The following is a 20,064-nucleotide window of genomic DNA, read 5'->3' as shown; positions in this document are numbered from 1 at the left end:
CAGCAGCTGAGTGAAGATGGTGTGTAAGGGAAGGCAAATTTCCAGGGACACTCATTATACCAAACAATTCTACCTAGTGGCAGTTTTCCTAAGATTGACATTAGGCAATGTTTTTAGCACCACCACCTTTTTGAAATTATAGACATAATCTTTAGAATTTCATGACTACTGCTTGAAGTTAAAAGGGGCAGCAGCATTTTGCTCTTTAGTGATGAACAAATCCCATAGAAGGAATATATAACACAGTCAGTTACAACTAATTTGTAAATAGAGCACTGAATTTTGTTTCTCTGCTTCTTATCTATGACCTCATGTGAAGTGGAAGATGATACACAAATGATAAGCATTTTGTATGGGATATAATCCAATATTTGGGATGTAACATCAGACATTAGTCATACTCTTCCACATTGTCCCCTTTTAAAATGTAATTGGACTTTGTTTGCTTAAAGAAGAAAACAGAAGTAGTATTGACACCATGAAGTTAATTATCAAAAAAAATAAAATAAACTAAATAAAAAAGAATCTGCTAAACCCTCATTTAAAGAAAGAAGCGCATGCCATTAACATGGACACCGAATTGTTCTGACTGGATCTCTCACCACTTATGTGGGAAAATCATGTTAACTAAAGAATGGTGAAGTAATAATGTTCAGATGCTGATTTGCTATTAAGGGACTTTGGGATTCTTTTCCGCTTCAGGGTCAGTACGACTTCGAGGTGGCAAAAATGAGTTTGAAGGCACAGTGGAAATCTATGCGAATGGAGTTTGGGGCACAGTGTGTAGCAGCCACTGGGATGATTCCGATGCATCAGTCATTTGTCACCAGCTGCAGCAGGGGTGAGTTCGCCCATCCTTGACCCCATCAGGCCGCTAATATTTGCAAATAATGGTCGGCACCCGTCACTGCTGTGGAAAGATGACGTCTTCCTTCCTTCTCATGTCCCTTATTCTCCCTTTTCACAAGAGTTATAAAGAAAGGGCCGCATGTGGAAGGAATGCTAACCAGGAAATATGCAAATGCTAAGTGGTCAAAAGTCAAAAGCGTCTTTTGCTCTTTGTCTTTAACATTAATTGTTTAGTCCTAGGAAATAAAGAATTTGATTCTGAGAACTGTAATTTCTCAGTAGCTCACGCAGCCCTAGACTGCTGTCATTTGCATTTAACTGTCTACTTTTAGCCATCCACAGCTTACATCTTTTTGTGCGTGAAGAAGGCGGTGTTTACCTGTGCTTCCATCCCGAAATGGGTAAGGGGTGATGTCCAGGCCTGGGGGTTCTGTGCTGAGGAGGTCCTGCTAGAGAATGGCTGCTTTCATCAGCCCCAGCAGTGCCCTGCAGTGACCGTGGGCTTCTTGGCTGCTCCAAGCGCTCTCTGTGAAACAGTCTGTACATTCCAACTTCCAACAGCCCTGGCACCTTTATGCCAATTGCCAGGGGATTTCACCAGGAGCAGAAGGCTCCATTTAGGAACACAAGGTTTTGCTTTTGTGGTTGCTCTTATTGTTCTGTTTTTGTGTCTCATTTATTTTTTTTCTAAGTACACATGCCAGATGTTTTTCTTGGCCTTTATCTCTAGAGATCTTTAGAAAGTGTGGAAAATATCTTGTTTTGAATAGACAGGTCCAAAAGACTGAAAGAAAATTTTGCAGTTTACAAATATTTTGGACTAATAATCAGTGAGTGGTAATATCTAATATGATGATAGAAATGAAAAGGTTAATCAACTGCAGTCAGATCAGTAAGAAATTTAATCTTCCCGCCTCCTCCTGTCTTCCCACTAGGAAGCTTTGCAAACAGAACTTCAGGTAAGGGGATCTGATTACTCTGATTACTTATATTATCTCTTAGTTGTCCTTTTATTTGATTATTATTATTAATAATCTCTACACCCAAAATAAGGCTTGAATTCACGACCCTGAGATCAAGAGTTGCATGCTCTTCTAACTGAGCCAGCCAGGTGCCCCTCAGTAGTCCATTTTGTAAAAAAGAATTGTACAATTAGATCAGAGCAGCTCAGAATTATTGCTATTAAGACATGTTCATATTTTTCTTAAATGTTTATTTGAGAGAGAGAGAGAGAGCACAAGTGCCCGTGAGCGGGAGAGGGGCAGACAGAAAGGGAGAGAGAGAATCCCAAGCAGGCTCCATGCTGTCAGCACAGAGTCCAAAGTGGGGGCTTGATCCCACGAACTGTGAGATCATGACCTGTGCTGAAACCAAGAGTCAGTCACTTAACTAACTGAGCCACCCAGGTGCCCTAAGACATATTCATATTTTTGATATATCCCGAATGTTTACTGTTTGGGTTGATGGAAGCTGTTGTATGAAGACAGTTCTAGAGATTACCCTGTTAATCAGATAAGCATTTAATCTTTTTAAAATTTAATATCAATTTGTAAATATTAGAAGTCACTTATAAAAGATGTAGATTAGGTGAGTTAAAGCAGAGCCCATCTGCATGTTATTATTTTATTCATTGGTTTCAAAGTCTTGCTAGCAAATACTATATATAAGGCTTTAAAAATTATGAATGATCACCTCTCTTGATATTATCTTGCTTACATGTAGTAATAATAATCATTTTGAAAATGCTGGCCTAAAATATTAGAGTAGGAAAGAATCTTTAAGCATCCAGACCCCTCCTTTTATACATCAGAAAGCAGAGCTTACAGAAACTTGCAGCTTAGAGTAATTTGCAGCTGAGTCCAGACTAGAATCCAAGTCTCACGGAGCCACACGACACACTTCTACAAAATCACCAGGCTTTTCCTTAATATCTGTAGTATTTACCCATTTTCCCCTAAAATTAGCTATAGGTAGTAAAGGCACATGCATACCATTAGTCCTGTAAGATTGATTAAAAAGACTCATAAGTAATCAACCCAAATTTTGATCTCCTGAGTTTTGATTTGCTTGAAACTTATGTAGTTTTTTTTCTTTGTTTTTCTTTTCCTTCCACATCCATCTTTATTGATTTCTTCGATTTTTAAAAATCTAAATACTTTGACAAAAAAGATTCACCTGTATTTGATAAACCTAACCTCAATCATTGTATTTCCAGAGGAAAAGGAGTAGCAAAACAAACCCCGTTTTCTGGACTGGGCCTTATTCCCATTTATTGGAGCAATGTCCGTTGCCGAGGAGATGAAGAAAATATACTGCTTTGTGAAAAAGACATCTGGCAGGGTGGGGTGTGTCCTCAGAAGATGGCAGCTGCTGTCACATGTAGCTTTTCCCATGGTAAAAAAAAAAAAAGCCTCTTTTTTTTACTTTCATTATGTTTTCAACAAAATTCCAGATGATAAAATTGTCTTCGTTAAACCATTTCCTAAAAGGGTTTAAATACAGACATAAGCCTGAATCATCATATTTTACAGTCAAATAGTCTTCAGTTAGGAGTGCGTCTAACATTCTGAATTCCATTTGACTTTCAAATGGTATCTCACTTTTAACGTGTTTTCTATTTTCTCTAATTTGTTTACAGAAATATTATATATGAAACATTTATTTTGCTAATGGAAAGTCATGATAGAATCAAGATGGAAAATCATCTTGAAATCAAATATAGAATACAGAAACTACAACAAAATATTGTCACTATATTTATAGGATAGAATATCATCATGGTACCATTATTCTCCTTTGAGTTGTAGACAGCACATTCCATAATATGGATAACTGCCTTGGATAAAGGCTCCTTCCATGCACCACACCCTCGTCATGAGATGATGAACTGTATGGTTTCAGTACACAAAAATATGCATATATTCATATGAACATAAGTAAAGGACAGACTAGCTGCTTTTCATGACGGCTGATGGGTTTTCTGGGGATCATATTTTAATTTTTTTTAATGTTTATTTTTGAGGGAGATACAGAGTGTGAGCAAGGGAAGGGCAGAGAAAGAGGGAGACAATCTGAAGCAGGCTCCAGGTTCCAACGTGTCCGCACAGAACTGGATGTGGGGCTTGAACTCACAAACCGTGAGATCATGACCTGAGCCGATGTTGGATGGTTAACCAACTGAGCCACCCACGTGCCCCTGGGGATCATGTTTTAATGATCTGACAAGCACACAGAAAATCATTTGAAAGAGAATTCAGTGAGGTAGTTGACTGTCACAGCACACTGTCACAGCATCCCTTCTTGCGTTCTCCTTGGAGACGGAAGCATGATCAGATATCCCAGGTCCTAAAAAGCTAGCAGCCAGCCCAGGGCATTGGTTTCTGTTGGAGTACAAATATCAGGGGAAGAATGGAAAAATGCCTCACCACAAAAAAAAAACCACAGTCTCAATTTAAAGTAATTCCTATGAATTGGCTGGGAGAACTAGTTGGAAGATAGGGGACAGGTATGTGCTTAGAGAACCACAGTTCTTTTTTAAGTGGGCCAGGTGCGTGTTAAATCTTGGTGTTTTGTAAATTTTTCCTTTTCTTCCTTTGATTCTCCACTTTTGGGTAATGCTGCTTTGGGCAGTGCATGTTTATGCATTGCTGCCTCAAGGATGATGTAAATTGGGCTCAATAATGCACTGCTTTTTGTAGATTATTACTTGTACTTTATGTTCAACCTGATTGGTAAAATGTTTAACATTTTTCAAATAGTGAAGTAAATAATATGTTGAAAACTAACTATTTTTCTTTCAGGATATCTATCTACTTAAGAAAATTCCTTCTTCTCTCTGTCATCTATCCACCTGTTTATACTCAGACTGCAGAGATAAATTTAAGGTCATTTATAAGCATCTATAAAAATGTAGGAGGTTGAGATAAGTTAGCAGTGAGAGTGAAAAAAGATCCAGTGAGAATGAGAAAGGCTCAAATCAGCAAACACTGAGTCTACTTCAAGGCACAGTGATAGACCATAAATACACTTTTTTTAGTTTGCAAATTACATTTAGTGTTTTGTCACCTAGTCTTTGTTGCTTTTCCAACACTTCCTAAGTAGGAGACTGGGTAGCAGTATTGGGTATAGGAAGTAGTAATCTTAATGAACATGTCTGGGAGTTTTATTTATCCATAAGTTAAACATGAGTCAACTACCTCATTGAATTCTCTTTCAAATGATTTTCTGTGTGCTTGTCAGGAGGATGTGGGATGTTGATGTCATTTGGTCTTTGAGCTTTTTTAATATTTTCACAATTACTTATACAGCCAGAAAAATGCCCACATGTTTTAAAATAAAACATGACACACACACACAAAATAAGGTAATATGCCATATGGTTCTGGGTTGTAGGTGATTTTAACTTTCCTCTTAAAAATTTTTGTTTTTCTGTTATCTCCAAGCTTACCACAGTGGCAGGGGGAGGGGAGGCAGGGGAGAATATAATAACTTAAAAAACTTATACATTTTTCGATCATTTTTTTCTATGTTTTCCAAGCTTTTTAAAGGAAAAATAAACATAATATGCAAATTTAAGTTTCTTACCACCAGTCAGCCATCAGTTAATTATAAGAAGCTAGTATACAATATTGAGAACATGTATATTTATTAAAACTATCTTTATCCTTTTACAAATTATAAGTACTAGTTGATTTATATAAATGAGCTATATTCTAAAGATCAGAATGAGTAAATATAAATATTCACTGGTCTGAATCTGTGCTGCAAAACTCAAGTATGATATTTGAATATAAATATGAATATCCCAATACCGTTTACAGACAGCTGCTTACACTATGGAGGAATTAGAAGACTATTTCATGTGGATAAATGATTAGCATTTGGCAAAAGCTGCAATTAAATTTCTGAATAGGGGCCCAGCCTATTCTGAACCTTTTATCATATTACATCTTTTATTCTGGAAAAATTATCCTGGCTTACTATTTCCCAAACACATTCACCTTTGTGCTTCTTTGTGCTTTTGCTCATCCTGTTCATTTTTCCTGAAATGCACTTACCCCATCTCTGACTTTTGAAATCCCATCCATCCACCTTGGCCCTCTTCAGATAACAGCTTCTTCAGAAGAGATTCCCAGACTACCTTGCTTCTGAATCCCTGCAGGTTCCTGATGATCTCTTCTCTGTACTCACTTTGTTCATGTCCTTAGGTAGTGAACTTCGTGAAGGTGGGGTCTCTCTAGTGTTCCTGTGAATGCCCTGCAGCCCTGCAGGTGCCTAATATCTGTTTGTTAAACAGAACTGAGTGAATGAATATTGCTAATTATTTTTCCATGTTTGGGATATTCTTTCTAGGTTTTTAGCTATCACTTGTCAGCCAGTCAGCCCACAGATATTCATTATGTGCCTTCTGTATGCCGGGAACCTGAGATACCCAGGTGAAAGAGAAAGGCACTATCTCTGTCCTCAGTTCTAGCTGTTAGGAGGCAGACAATTGACATGTAAACCAATAAATCAATGATAATTTTAGATAAAGTAAATACTCAGAAGGCAATATAGTGAAAAGTACCTTAAGGTACTTCATTAGCTAGGGTAGCCAGGGCAGGCCTTCTAAGCAAAGGACAATTCAGAGCTGAAAACTGAGGGACACAGCCAGGGGAGGATCTGTGGGAACATTATTTCAAGCAGAAGAATCAGGAAGTGTACAAACCCTAAGGTGGGAGTCAACTTCGAGTATTTTGAGGATAGAAGGATGAGGGCATCATACATATACCCTGGTGAAGGAGGCCAGGAGTAGAGAGAGATATTCAGGATAATGACAAGGGCTAGATCAGGGCACTGTGGACCATAATAAGGAATTTGCAATGAGAAACCTTTGGTAGTTCTTAGAAAATGAATATGAATTGATTCATATCCAAATGAATTCTCAATATTGTTTTTTACAGGTATTGGCCATAATGTTCACTACCTTGCTATAATGAGTTAGGTGTTAACTTCAACTTGATTTCTGCAAATATAAAAAAAGGGACCTGGGTGGCTCAGTCAGTTAAGCAACCTGACTCTTGATTTCAGCTCAGGTCATGACCCCAGATCGCGGGATCATGAGATTGAGCCCCATGTTGGGCTCTGCACTGAGTGTGGAGCCTGCTTGAGATTCTCTCTCTCCCTCTGCCCCTTGTTCTCTCTTTCTAAAATAATTTAAAAAATTACATGTTGATAATGCTCAAGTCACTGTAAATTAAAAAATCAGTGTCACTACTACAATATCATTAAAATCAAATGTGTTTCCAGTAAACTACAGTTTTGAGTGTGTTTTTTTCTGGTTTCTGAGGTTGTTGGGAGAAAAGTGAATTTAGACTACTTCCTCTTTTCTTTTAAATATTTTTTTTAAAATTTTTTTTTTCAACGTTTTTTATTTATTTTTGGGACAGAGAGAGACAGAGCATGAACGGGGGAGGGGCAGAGAGAGAGGGAGACACAGAATCGGAAACAGGCTCCAGGCTCCGAGCCATCAGCCCAGAGCCTGACGCGGGGCTCGAACTCACGGACGGCGAGATCGTGACCTGGCTGAAGTCGGACGCTTAACCGACTGCGCCACCCAGGCGCCCCTAAATATTTTTTTTTAAAGTAATCTCTACACTAAGCATGGAGCTCAAACTCATAACTCCGAGATCGAGAGTTGCTGGCTCTTCTGACTGAGTCAGCTGGGCACCCCTAGACTACTTCCTCTTAAGAGCTATTTAAATGAACATAATTCAATTTGGAGTACTTTTTTTTATTTTGATATATATTTTTTTCTTAAGTAACTCTACCCCCAATGTGGGGCTTGAACTCACAACCCTGAGATCAAGAGTTGCATGCTAGGTGCCCCAGTTTGGAATATTTTAATTGGTCAAGAATACCATAATACATAATACACGTGCATGTGTATGTCCAAATCACTGAAGTGGCTTAATAAGTATGATTTAATTACTGAGAATGGCAAATAAATAGAATATATCTAATCTTATCAGTCAGTGTTAATATGTTGGCCTAATTAATTTGTTTCTAATCTCACGCGGAACAGGCCCGGCGTTTCCTGTCATACGCCTCGTGGGTGGGAGCAGCGCCCGGGAAGGCCGAGTGGAGCTCTACCATGCTGGTCAGTGGGGGACTGTCTGTGATGACCAGTGGGATGAAGCAGATGCAGAAGTGATCTGCAGGCAGCTGGGCCTGAGGTTTGTTTTTATTCTTGTTTTTAAATTTTGGAATCTGTTATTTCCATACCCAGAGGCAGGTGCCATGTATTTAAATTGCACATTTCCTCAGAGGAATAGAAAAAGCCACCTGGTGATCTTTGTACTAGGCTGTAGGCTCCCTGAAGAAAATTTATGTGTACTTATAGGTCTCCCTGTCTGTGTCTGAATCCAATTGATTTTATACCCTAAGAATCTCAGCCTTTTACTACTGTTCATTAGTAGCCTTTACATTGCTCCTAGGTAATAACCAGCATCCTCAGTCACAGCAACTTACCAAAGTCATCTCATGAAACTGGTTGTTAGGCTTTGACTGAAGTTCGGTTCTTCTCCCCAAATATTATCTAAACTTTTGACTTTGCTTTCTTATTTGTTAGGTATGTGCTTAGAACAAAGGATGTTTATTAATGTGCAAGGAAAATAATTCCCACAGAAGGTGTGGAAATGAATGAAGCATATACAATAAAAACAGCAGTATGAAAATCAACATACCATGTTGCCCAAGTTGTGATTATTCTGCAATAGCATGCTGTAATTTTGGATTTTTAATCTGTTTTTCTTTAGTGATTCTGAACATTGGTTTCACAAGCCTAAAAATTTCAAAATTGATACTTTACTTCAAGTTTGTAAATTTCTTCATTTCGCACTTTGTGGGTGGTAGTGATGGGAGAGGCCTCTTGAGATCAAAGCTTCTCTGTTCATGTATCATTTTTTTTTCAATTAAGCATAATCCTTGACAGTGAAGCATGATTTTTGAAACTTAAACCATTTATACTCATTTGTTTTGCAATTGATCCCCCTCTTTTTCAAAACTCTGTGTTTATACTGAAGCAATTTAAAGGAAAATATTGACATCTTAACATTTTCCCTTCTAGATACTTCAGTATGTATCTCTTAAAAGTAAGACCACTGTGCTACATGGCCAAATCAACATTATCACAACTAATATAATTGGTAATCATTCTTAACATTGCCTAATACCGCACACATTCAGTTTCCCGTGGTTCTCTCACAATGTCCTTGACCAACAGTTTATCTTAAGCAGAATTTAGTCCACGATCATGCAGTGCATCTGGATGTTGTGTACCTGAAGTCTCTTTGAATCTAGAACAGCCTCTTGTTATTCATGACACTGACTTGCGGAAGAGACAGAACCAGTTGTTCTGGGGAATGTCCTACCTTCTGGATTTGTCTCATTTCTTCTTGCTGGTGTCATTTAGTTTACCTCTCTGGCTCTTGTAATTCCTGAAATAGGAAGCTAGATCCAAATGCTTGATTAGATCAAAGCAAGTATTTTGGCCAGGAACCATCAAAAGGGATGTGTTCTCCTCTTGCATCACAGAACAACCAGGGGTCTTCCCCACTGCTGAGGCTAAGCTTGAGCACGAGCACTGGGTTAAGGTGTCATTGGCCCAGTCCTTCACTGTGAAGATACATAGTCCCCCTGTAACCAATTCTGGGACCTACCCGCTATTTCACCGTTTATGTGTGGGAAGGGAACAGCATGGCAAATCCTGTGTCTCTGGGTCTTATAATGATCAGTTTACTGTTAAGTTTACTGGTGTTAAGTTTACTGGTATGATCCTTTTCTTTGGGCGGGTCAGAAATAGGGCCAACTAGTTCCCTTTGAGAAAACTGCTATTAATCATTAAATTTTGAGACTAGGTTTTAAAAGTGTCCAGGTGTTGTTGGAGTCAACACAGCATAAAATTATCAGCATGTGCCCTGTTCTCAAAACAACCTGGATTTGAGTCCTACTTCTGTAGATGAGAAGAGTTATAGAATATCTCTTGGTCAGATTCCCTCATCTATAACATATCTCCTAACATATTGGGGCTGTTGTCTAACACAGGTACTAGAGCAGTTAGCACACGTAACAAGTATATAATATACATCAGCTATCAAGGTCAGTCAAATTAGGGACCGTTATAGTTGAAAGATATTATCATTATTTTTAAAAATGTTTATTTATTTTTGAGAGAGAGAGACAGAGTACGAGTGGGGCAGGGCAGAGAGAGAGGGAGACCCAGAAGCCAAAGCAGGCTCCTGGCTCTGAGCTGTCAGCACCGCGCCCAACACAGGGCTCGAACTCACTAACTGTGAGATCATGATTGGATGCTCGACTGGACTGAGCCACCCAGGCGCCCCTAGTTGAAAGATATTATTAACATTCAAAGTGAACCAAGTATTTGGTGGCAAGATTATCAAACACTATTTTTCTATGCAGAACTTCTATTTAGTTAGCTGTTTTATGAATTAAAATATGAATTTCATATTTTAAAACATTCTAGGGTCTGTATGTGTATATTTACTGGGCTATCACTTGTGTAATCATTGGTGTACTAATTGATTTTCATGTTAGTTACTAAAAAACTTACATCTTTGCAAAAAAATTTAAGAACGTTAAGGGTATAGTAATAGCATATTTAACATTACCAGTTGCAGTATGGATTACTCTGTATTTAAGCTATAAAGCTTTTTAATTATTAATATATTTCTCTGGGGAAGAGGCAGGTTTTATTGCTTAGAAAAATGCAAAAAAATTTCACAGACACACTGTGAATGTTAATTATATTTACAGTCATAGAAATGACCCTAAAAATTTATGTTGAAATGTACAATTTTCTTGAGAGCCAAAAAGTTTTTTCACTTACATTTTTTCACATTACATTAAACAGGGACCATTTTGACAAACAATAGTCTATTGCATAGAAAGAATGTAGAGATGGAATCACCAGGAAGACTATACTAGCATTGAACGCATGTGAGGGTCATGTGTTTATATCTTTCTTGAGCATTAGCTTATTGCTATATTTAAAAAAAAATGTTGATTTATTTATTTTGAGAGAGAGAGTGCAAGCGAGGGAGGAGCAGAGAAGAGGGAGAAAGAGAATCTGAAGCAGACTCCCTGCTGTCAGTGCAGAGCCCAACGTGGGCCTTGATCCCACAACTTGAGGTCATGACCTGAACCGAAATCAAGAGTCGGATGTTTAACCCACTGAGCCAGGTGCCCCTTATTGCTTTGTTTTGTATGAGGAGATTCATGTTTAGAAAAGTACAAGAAAGGAAAAATATGTCCCAATATACAAGGCAGCAGAACTCCTCCACGAGCCTAGGCAACAAGCAACAATTCAGCTTGGTAGACATTTGTTTTTATTGTAAGTACTCTGAGGCCCTGAGCTGATATTGTTTGCTGGATTTCTTTCACTTGATTTAATAATTACCTCATAAGCTTGCATTAAAGCAGTATTCTGCAACTGTGCTTCCTTTAGAATCTGTTTTGCTTACTTAATGGCACAGCCCTCTCAGATGAAATAGTTTTTAATGGCACATGGTTGATAACAGCGTAATTGTTGCTTGTCTGGATTTATGATTTTTTCCTAAGCAAATTTCATCTCAGTCTTATTTGTTTGTTGAATTCCCAGAGGGAAACTACATCATGCCTCCCTGGAGTGGTAGTTACAATTTCTTTGCGAGACGCTGTTTTTGTTGACTTTCATCTTTTAATGGTGTCTGTAGAGTTTTTGGAGCTGGCAAGCTTCCTAAATACAAAAGAAATTACTGTACTTTTGATACTTCAATTTGATTAACTCACAGCTTGGAGAAAGATGAGGAACAGGAAAGGAGGCAGCCAGATGTCAGAAAGTTGACTTGAGAATGCATATGTACACAGTGAAGTTTCAGGTGGAGACATTTTAATCAGAATTCCTTTTGTGCAGTTAAAGTTAAAACATTTCCTGTGTCTTTCAAAACCCTTAAAAGCGTATCTTAGAACTATGACATCATATTTTATTGTGTGGATATGCCATAATTTACATAGGAATTTAAAAATTGTGAACACATCTTTCTTAGGGTTTTATTTATTTATTTATTTTTGGCTATGAAATTATCTACAGAACAATTTTATTGAGTGATCAGAATAAAAATCTGGTACAAATTGCTTTTAAAAAATAGTTCTTTCCTTTTTTTTATTTTACTGTTCATTAATTTTTTCACATTTTATAGATTTTACCATAAAGATAAACTTGGTACAGGGAGTTATTGAGCAGGAGAGAGACCTTGTCTAGCAGAAGAGGAAATTAGTCCCTCTGTGATTACCTGAAGCCCCAAAGTCATACTGTTAAATGAGAACCAGAATCTTGAGACTTATGGTTCCCACTGTAGAATTTTTTTCTTTCATGTTATAGTATTTGCAAAATAGCCAGCTGTTATTAAGAATAAATAGCAATATAGACCTGAAAGAAATAGGGAAGTCAAGAGATAAAGGTAAATTGTAGGGAGAAAATGATGATGACACATTTTAGATAGACTACATTTGAGGTGCCATAGATACCTCATTGAGAATACCCCAAGAGGCTGTAAGATAGCAAAATGTTTCAGAGTTAGCTCTGTTTTTGCCAGACAAGTTTTACTATCCAGTGGTGGTATAACGCTGGGCAAATCACTTAATTTCTGGGCCTCAGTTTCCTCATCTGTATATGGGGATCATAATATGGGGTTGTAGGGAGGATTAAATGAGTTAATACATATAAAGCTGTTAGACCAGTGCCTGGCATGCAGTAATCATTCAGTGTACATCAAATATCACTATTGGAAAGGCAGGGGATTTGTTCTCCAGAGAGAAACCTAGGATATTGATCATTAAAGACGAGGTTTTTCACTCATAGCTTATAAGTGTCACACACTGATATTTGAAGTGAAAGGACTAATCTTTCATAACCTAACAAACAATAATCTTGCACAATAGAATTGCCCGACTCTATTTTGCATCTACTCAAAGTAGTAACTAAGCCTGGGGATTGAATTAGTTAGATGGTGCTATTTATTTGGTCTTTTTCTATGAAAACAAACTTCACACAAATACAATCAGATTAGCTAAATAGATTTAAGAATGTTTTGGATAAGGATCAGAGGTAGAATCAATTTAGTGTTTATTGGGCATTGCTGTTATGTAGGTCAAATAGCTTTACAGAAAAAAAAACAGCCTTGATTTATTAAATCAATGTATTATATTAGAGCACCCCTATTCCACAAATTTATTCTGTGGTCAGAGGGTAAGAAAGTGGGCCACACTGGAAATTTTACTACAAATGAACTGCTGGGGGTTGGTGTGGGAATAATTTCCATAAGGGAAGGACAAAGAACACACAGCTTTATCGAATTCACGTGGCAATTATTTGACTTTAACAGTCCATGAGTTTTATGTTGCTTTTCCCAGTATTGCCCAATCTCTGTAAAAGCAGAGTCATCAGCTTCTTTGATGTTCCCTAAAAGCCAGCACAGTCGAGGACACCAGGAAATACTATGGGCTCTGAAGGAATATGTGTATATGTAAAATTCTTCTTAATTTTAATAAACTCGAAAATGAGCCAGAAAAACCTAGTCTGTGTTGCATTATAGTTTCCTGGTTCACATTTTTGTTGTTGTCATCAGATTTATTCAATTTTTTCTGACTAGTTTATTTCAATTAAACATTTTGTGATCATTAAAATAATATTTATAAATAATGGAAAATATGGAAATATATAAGGAAGATCATAAAACACCCAAGTAGTGTTTTAAGAGCATTTTATCATAGATGACTTTCCCCAGAGTCACGACTAGGGGGTTATTCCTCTGTATCTTGTGTTCTCCCTTAAAGAAGGGACGCAGTTCAGAGGCAACTAATCAGGCCTTTCGTATTTCCCTAGGACCTCTATCACATGATCTTTAACATATTTGAAACACAGTATATTTCAGTTACTCTGCCCAGCCTATCTTGAATCACTCCCAGCTAATCATTAATTTAGGGTTGGTTTTGGAGTGGGGTGGGTAGGGAATAAAAAGACTTTAGTCTGTAACCTTTTAGCCTAAATATTGTACAAAAAATGATACTAATGTTTTAAATCTCTAAAAATATATGTTAGCTAAGAATGCATTCCTATTGTCTTAATTTGACCATTACCTGACCATTTGACCTGTCATTTGTTCAATAGCCATGAATATTTCTTCTGTGAATAGCCTGATCTTCTCCCTTCCCCTACTTTATGTTGGTTGTTTTGTCTTTCATTATAATGTAATTATAACATTATTATTAATTTCTAGGAGTTCTTTTCTTTGATTGCTGTTATATATTACAAATATTTCTTCCTGCTTGTTGGTTTGCCTTTTGACTATGATTGTGGTGTGTTTTGCTATACAGTATTTAAATTTATATGTGGTTAAATTACACTTTTTTTAGTTTTTCTGACTTTTGGGTTTCTTATCTTGCTCAGGAAATCCTCTTTGTCCCAAGGTGATGTTATTCTTATACTATGGTCTTTATTTTATTCTAGTGACTTCTGAACCTTCCTTTCTCCTATCTTTCTTTCTTTCTTTCTTTCTTTCTTTCTTTCTTTCTTTCCTTTTAGTGTTTCTTTTTTTGAGAGAGAGAGAGAGAGAGAGAGAGAGAATGAGTTGGGGAGAGGCAGAGAGAGAGGGGGACAGAGGATCGGAAGTGGGCTCTGTGCTGACAGGAGAAAGCCCGATATGGGGCTCTAACTCATGAACCATGAGATCATGACCTGAGCCAAATCAGACACTTAAATGACTGAACCACCCAGGTGCCTCCTTCCTTCCTTTTCTTTCTTTCTTTCTTTCTTTCTTTCTTTCTTTCTTTCTTTCTTTCAATATTTACCTCTTTAAACCCTCTGAAATTTACGTTTTGCTTCTGAGTTGGGATCAAATTTTATATTCTTCCATATTTTATATTCTTCCATATTCCTTATAGCACCTAATCCTGGCTCAGTGAATTGTACTCATTGAAATTTTCTTCAGTAGATCTTTTTCTTTCCTGGCATTTATCCCAGGGCAATGATCCAAGGAGGCTGTTAATCTGCCTTTCTCCAAAGTTTTCCTATCTGGCTTCCCCATGACTTTCATCAGTCATCCTGTCTCCTCTGCCTGTGTTCTCCAACTTTCAGTGTTCTCTACATCAGCTTTCATATTTGCTTTCATTAATCTCTTTCCTTTAGAGCAAGGGTCAACAAACTTTTCCTGTGAAGGGCCAGATAGTAAGTACTTTAGACTTTGCAACTACTCAACTGTGCCTTTGTAGTACAAAGGCGGCCATAGATAGTAAGTTGGGAATGAGTGTGGCTTTGTTCCAAAAAACCTTATTTCTGGACAGTCCAATTTGAATTTCATATGGCCTTCCTGTGTCAAAAACTATATTCTTGATTTGATTTTTCCTCAACCATTCATAAAGTGTAAAAACCACTCTTCACTCCTGGCCATATAAAAACAGGTGGTGTGCTGAATTTACCCCTTGGGTGGGAGTTTGCTGATCTCTGCTCAGGAGCCACAGCAAGGGATCAGATTCTTTGCTTTCATCCTGGACTGTCCCTGTTAAAAAAGGTGCCGCAGGTCTCAGGAATGCATCTCTAAGCACCTCCCTTCTTTGAACCAAACTTAGTAAATATATTAACATATTTAAAATAATACATTTCAGTTATTCGGGATTCCAAATTCTGGACTAACTCACCATCAGTACATGACTTTAGAGTTATTTTCAGTGGGTATTACACTGTTCCCATGTTCAATTTCGTGTGAATGTTATAAGAAAATCTTTTCTTTTGGAAGGCGATATCTACTCTACTATGGGCAACTTAAAACATTTTAATTTATTCACAGCCTTAGAGACTACTATTACAAGATCATTTGGGTATAGAATATATTTTTCTAGGAGCATAAATGCTATCTTTAGAAAAAAAATTTTTTTTGGTTACTACAATTGTTTTGGTAAAATGCCTTACGTGCACTAAAAGGCTTGAAATTTTTGGCCTCCGATTATCTGTGTCTCTGCCACAAGAATCCCAAGTTGAGTGATGTAAGTCATAGCTTAATGATCTTTTGGGCCATCATCTTACGGTCCTTAAAAAAAAACAACGTAGACTTGTCCAATATCTTACAGGCTACAGATTACTTCCATAAGTAATTTTTTTAAATGATTTCAAAACAAATTAATTAATTAATTAAAACATGTTTGCAACCTTAAAACCAGAAAATGTTAAGATTTTCATTGATTCAACCCTGCCCACCACTTGCCTGACTCTACCTTTGGGGAGCAGGGAGAACAAAAACTATGCTGTTTGTTTAAACCAAATGCCAAATGGTTTTTAAATAAATTGCTTAGCAGTGAAAAATATGCTGTTCATCAACCATGAAGGGGAAGCTTCTTGAAAGTGCCAGATTGGGAAAGGTACCAACATTTATTCAGTTCCTACTTTGCATCAGTTTAATTCTTATAACCCTGCAAGGGAACATTTATCATCCCTATGTTCAAAAGAAGCATTTCAGGCCTGGAAGGTTTTTGTAACTTCTCCGGGGCAGCTTACGTTGGTAAAAATAGAGCCCAGATTTGAATCTGAAGGCCTGTCTCCACATCTGCTTTTCTTCTTCAGAGATTCAGCTTGGAAAGAATAAGCTTTTGGACATGGTCAGTAATATATGAACATGTATATGTGTGTCCATATTACACTCTTCTGTGGGCACATAGACATACATTGAAACAACTGAAAACTTCATTAAAAAAAATCCTATTAATTGAGCATTTATTCCTTCTTTCCAGAAGAGTAGAAATGGCTTTTTGTTCTGCCATATGTATCCCCTAGCAAAACAAATTCACTCATCAAGTTGTATCATTTGGTAATTTCATTTGTGTTAGGATTATTTTTTTTCCTTTCACATTTGTCTGATTAGCTCTAGATATTAATCTTTAATATTTGTTGGGGCAGTCTTCTTAGAGGCTACTGTATGACAAATATCAGGTAATGACTCAAGTGTCAGGATTCTAAATTTAAAAATTTTAACTCCACCAAAATATGCTGCATAAGCTACCTATTTTTCCTTTCCTCCAGCTTTCTTCACACCTCTTCCTATAAACATTCCTTTATCTTTCCCCTTGCAGAATCTCTGGATATTAAACAGGAAGTGGGTCAAGTGATAATGGAACAAGTATTTGCTTTAATGGTATTTAAAAAGTTTAACTTTATTAATACCTTTAATAAAGGGTATTAAAGGGTTTAACTTTCAGATGTTTGGGGGTTTTCCTTATTGTTTAATTAATTAATTAATTAATTTTAAGTTTATTTATTTATTTTGAGAGAGAGAGAGAGAGAGAGAGCATGAGCAGGGCAGGGGGCAAGAGAGGAAAAAGAGAGAATCCCAAGCAGGCTCTGCACTGTCAGAGTGGAGCCCAGTGCGGGGCTTGATCTCACGAATCATGAGATCACGACCTGAGCAGAAACCAAGAGTTGGACACTTAACCAACTGAGCCACCTAGCCACCCCTCGGGTTTGTTTTAGACACGTTCTCTTAGAAGAAACTTCCATGGTATCTAGATTAGTCAAATAAGCTCTTCTTTAACCATGAAGTTGATTATCTAAAACTTTGCCATTGCTGGGGTATTATACACATTTAGCAAACTTTTTTTCCCCTTCAATATATTTTGGTTTAAATTCTCAAGGTAGTTATAATGATGTGAGAAAAAGGCAACTAAAATAATGGGGAATAACCACAAATATAAATGCTCTACTCTAAAAATTAAAAGGCTAAAAGGTGTTGAAATTGCAATTTCTGAAGTTATTAATCATTTTGACAGTCAATCATGATCATCTTGAGTGAAATCTGACATTCTAGAATGTGGTATCACTTTGAATTGTGGCAGAAGTAAATTTAGTACAAATAAATTTGAGTCAAGAGATGTTTTAGTTAGAAATATGTTTAGGGGCGCCTGGGTGGCGCAGTCGGTTAAGCGTCCGGCTTCAGCCAGGTCACGATCTCGCGGTCCGTGAGTTCGAGCCCCGCGCCAGGCTCTGGGCTGATGGCTCGGAGCCTGGAGCCTGTTTCCGATTCTGTGTCTCCCTCTCTCTCTGCCCCTCCCCCGTTCATGCTCTGTCTCTCTCTGTCCCAAAAATAAATAAAAAACGTTGAAAAAAAAATTAAAAAAAAAAAAAGAAATATGTTTGGTTGTGAGTAACAGAGAACTGAAAATAACAGTGGCTTAAGCAAGATAAGAGTTTACTTCTCTCTCAAGAGAACAGAGGTAGCCAGCTCAAGGCTAGTATGGTGGTTCCACAATCATCAGGGCCCAGGCTCTTTCTTGCTTGTAGTTCTGTCATTCTTAACATAGCACCTCATGGACCAATATAGCTTCTCAAGCTCTAGCCATCACCTCTGCCTTGCAGTCAGCAGAAAGGAGAGAGTGGAACAAAAATACTTCCTGGAAGTGATATAGGACAACACTTCTACTTAAATATCATTGGTCAAAACTTAGTCATCTAAGATGGGTACAGAGTTTGAGTTTGGGATGATTAAAGAGTTCTGGACATGGGTGGTGGTAGTGGTAATAGTTGCACAAGAATGAGAATGTGCTTAGTACACTTAAAAATGGTTAAAGTGGTAAATGTTATGCTCTGTGTATTTTAAAACAAACAGTTATCTGGAAGGAGAAGAGGCTGGGAAATGTGGTCTTTACTCAGGATAGCCATTGCCCTCCTAAAAATCTGTGGTTCCATTTCTAAAGAAGAAAAGGAGAGTAAATATTGGGGGATAACTAGCAGTCTAAAACATTTGTGATGGCCGGGACGCCTGGGTGGCTCAGTTGGTTAAGCTTCCAACTTCGGCTCAGGTCACCCCATGTTGGGCTCTGTGCTGACAGCTCAGAGCCTGAAGCCTGCTTCAGGAATCTGTGTCTCCCTGTCTCTCTGCCCTTCCCCTGCTCATGTTTTGTCTCCCTTTCTCAAAAACAAACAAGCATTTAAAAAAAAATTTAAAACATTTGTGATGGCCAAAAATATAAAGAGTAACAAATGAACAAGAAAGAAATACAGCTAGTCATATATGAGCTATGGGAGTGAATTGGTAAGGGGAAGTATGGATTAATCATAAATATGCCTTTACTGGGGTAAAAGAAATTATGTCAGACTAACTTTTAATGTCTAATCCAGAATTCTTATGTTTGTTCAGTGGCATTGCCAAAGCATGGAACCAGGCATATTTTGGGGAAGGCTCTGGTCCAATAATGTTGGATGAGGTACGCTGTACTGGGAATGAGCTTTCTATTGAACAATGTCCAAAGAGTTCCTGGGGAGAGCATAACTGTGACCATAAAGAAGATGCTGGAGTGTCCTGTACCCCTCTGACAGGTAAGAATTTCACCCCATTAATCTACCAACTCTTGCCCGCACCACCATCTGGCCTTACCTTTTTTTCTCTTCAATTTAAGATAATATAAATGAGCATGCAAATAAATCCTACAAATAAAACTAAAAAAAAAAAAACAAAAACCCAAATGAACACAAGCTGTGTATTAAAATGGTATGTTCTTATCCATAAATATTTCTGAATTTGTCACCCTAAAGCTATACAGTCCTAAAAATACAATTTTGTTGCAATATATAATGAAATAATCAAATCCAATAATCAAAATCAGTGTGCAATGATAAATTTCATATACTAGGTATATATTTAGTTCTTTTATCTATTGACCTGCCTTGACTCCGAATACGTTCCTAACTGGTGAAACCATATTGACGGGATTGTCGGGTAAAGCACACTAGTAAAGGAACCAACTTAACTTGCCAGCGCTCACCTCTCCAACTGTTCCAAATCGCAGCATGCTGGTCAGGATGTGTTAAAAGAAGGGCATGTCTGAGTACAAATAAGTGCGTTTGCATATGTACTTACATGTTTTGTGGGAAGAAGGGGGAAAGGGACAGACAAGAAGTTGGGTCATCACAAATCCATTGTTTCTATGGTAAAAAGAACTTGAAGAAAATAAGTGGGGTTTGTAATCTTTCTTTAAAAAATGAAAATAAAAACTTTGGAGGGCCCATGAAGTGCTGAAGTTATACCTTTTTATTTTTTTTTAATTTTTTTTTAATGTTTATTTATTTTTGAGACAGAGAGAGACAGAGCATGAATGGGGGAGGGTCAGAGAGAGGGAGACACAGAATCTGAAACA

The 20,064-nt window shown here is 37.4% G+C and overlaps 1 protein-coding gene across 1 annotated transcript in view; it reads left to right on the top strand.

Annotated features, from left to right (window-relative positions):
* PRSS12 (serine protease 12) overlaps positions 1 to 20,064 on the top strand; it is a 74,639-nt gene that overhangs the window by 12,786 nt on the left and 41,789 nt on the right. The window contains exons 2-5 of the mRNA XM_049631093.1: positions 703 to 841; positions 3,065 to 3,243; positions 7,913 to 8,063; positions 19,068 to 19,246. Of these exons, the coding sequence (XP_049487050.1) occupies positions 703 to 841; positions 3,065 to 3,243; positions 7,913 to 8,063; positions 19,068 to 19,246 (648 nt within the window). The remainder of the gene's footprint in view (positions 1 to 702; positions 842 to 3,064; positions 3,244 to 7,912; positions 8,064 to 19,067; positions 19,247 to 20,064) is intronic.

Source organism: Panthera uncia, chromosome B1 (genome assembly GCF_023721935.1).
Source record: "Panthera uncia isolate 11264 chromosome B1, Puncia_PCG_1.0, whole genome shotgun sequence".
Lineage (NCBI taxonomy): Eukaryota > Metazoa > Chordata > Mammalia > Carnivora > Felidae > Panthera > Panthera uncia.
The sequence above is the reverse complement of the archived record's forward strand: the minus strand, read 5'-3'. Positions and strand labels throughout refer to the sequence as shown.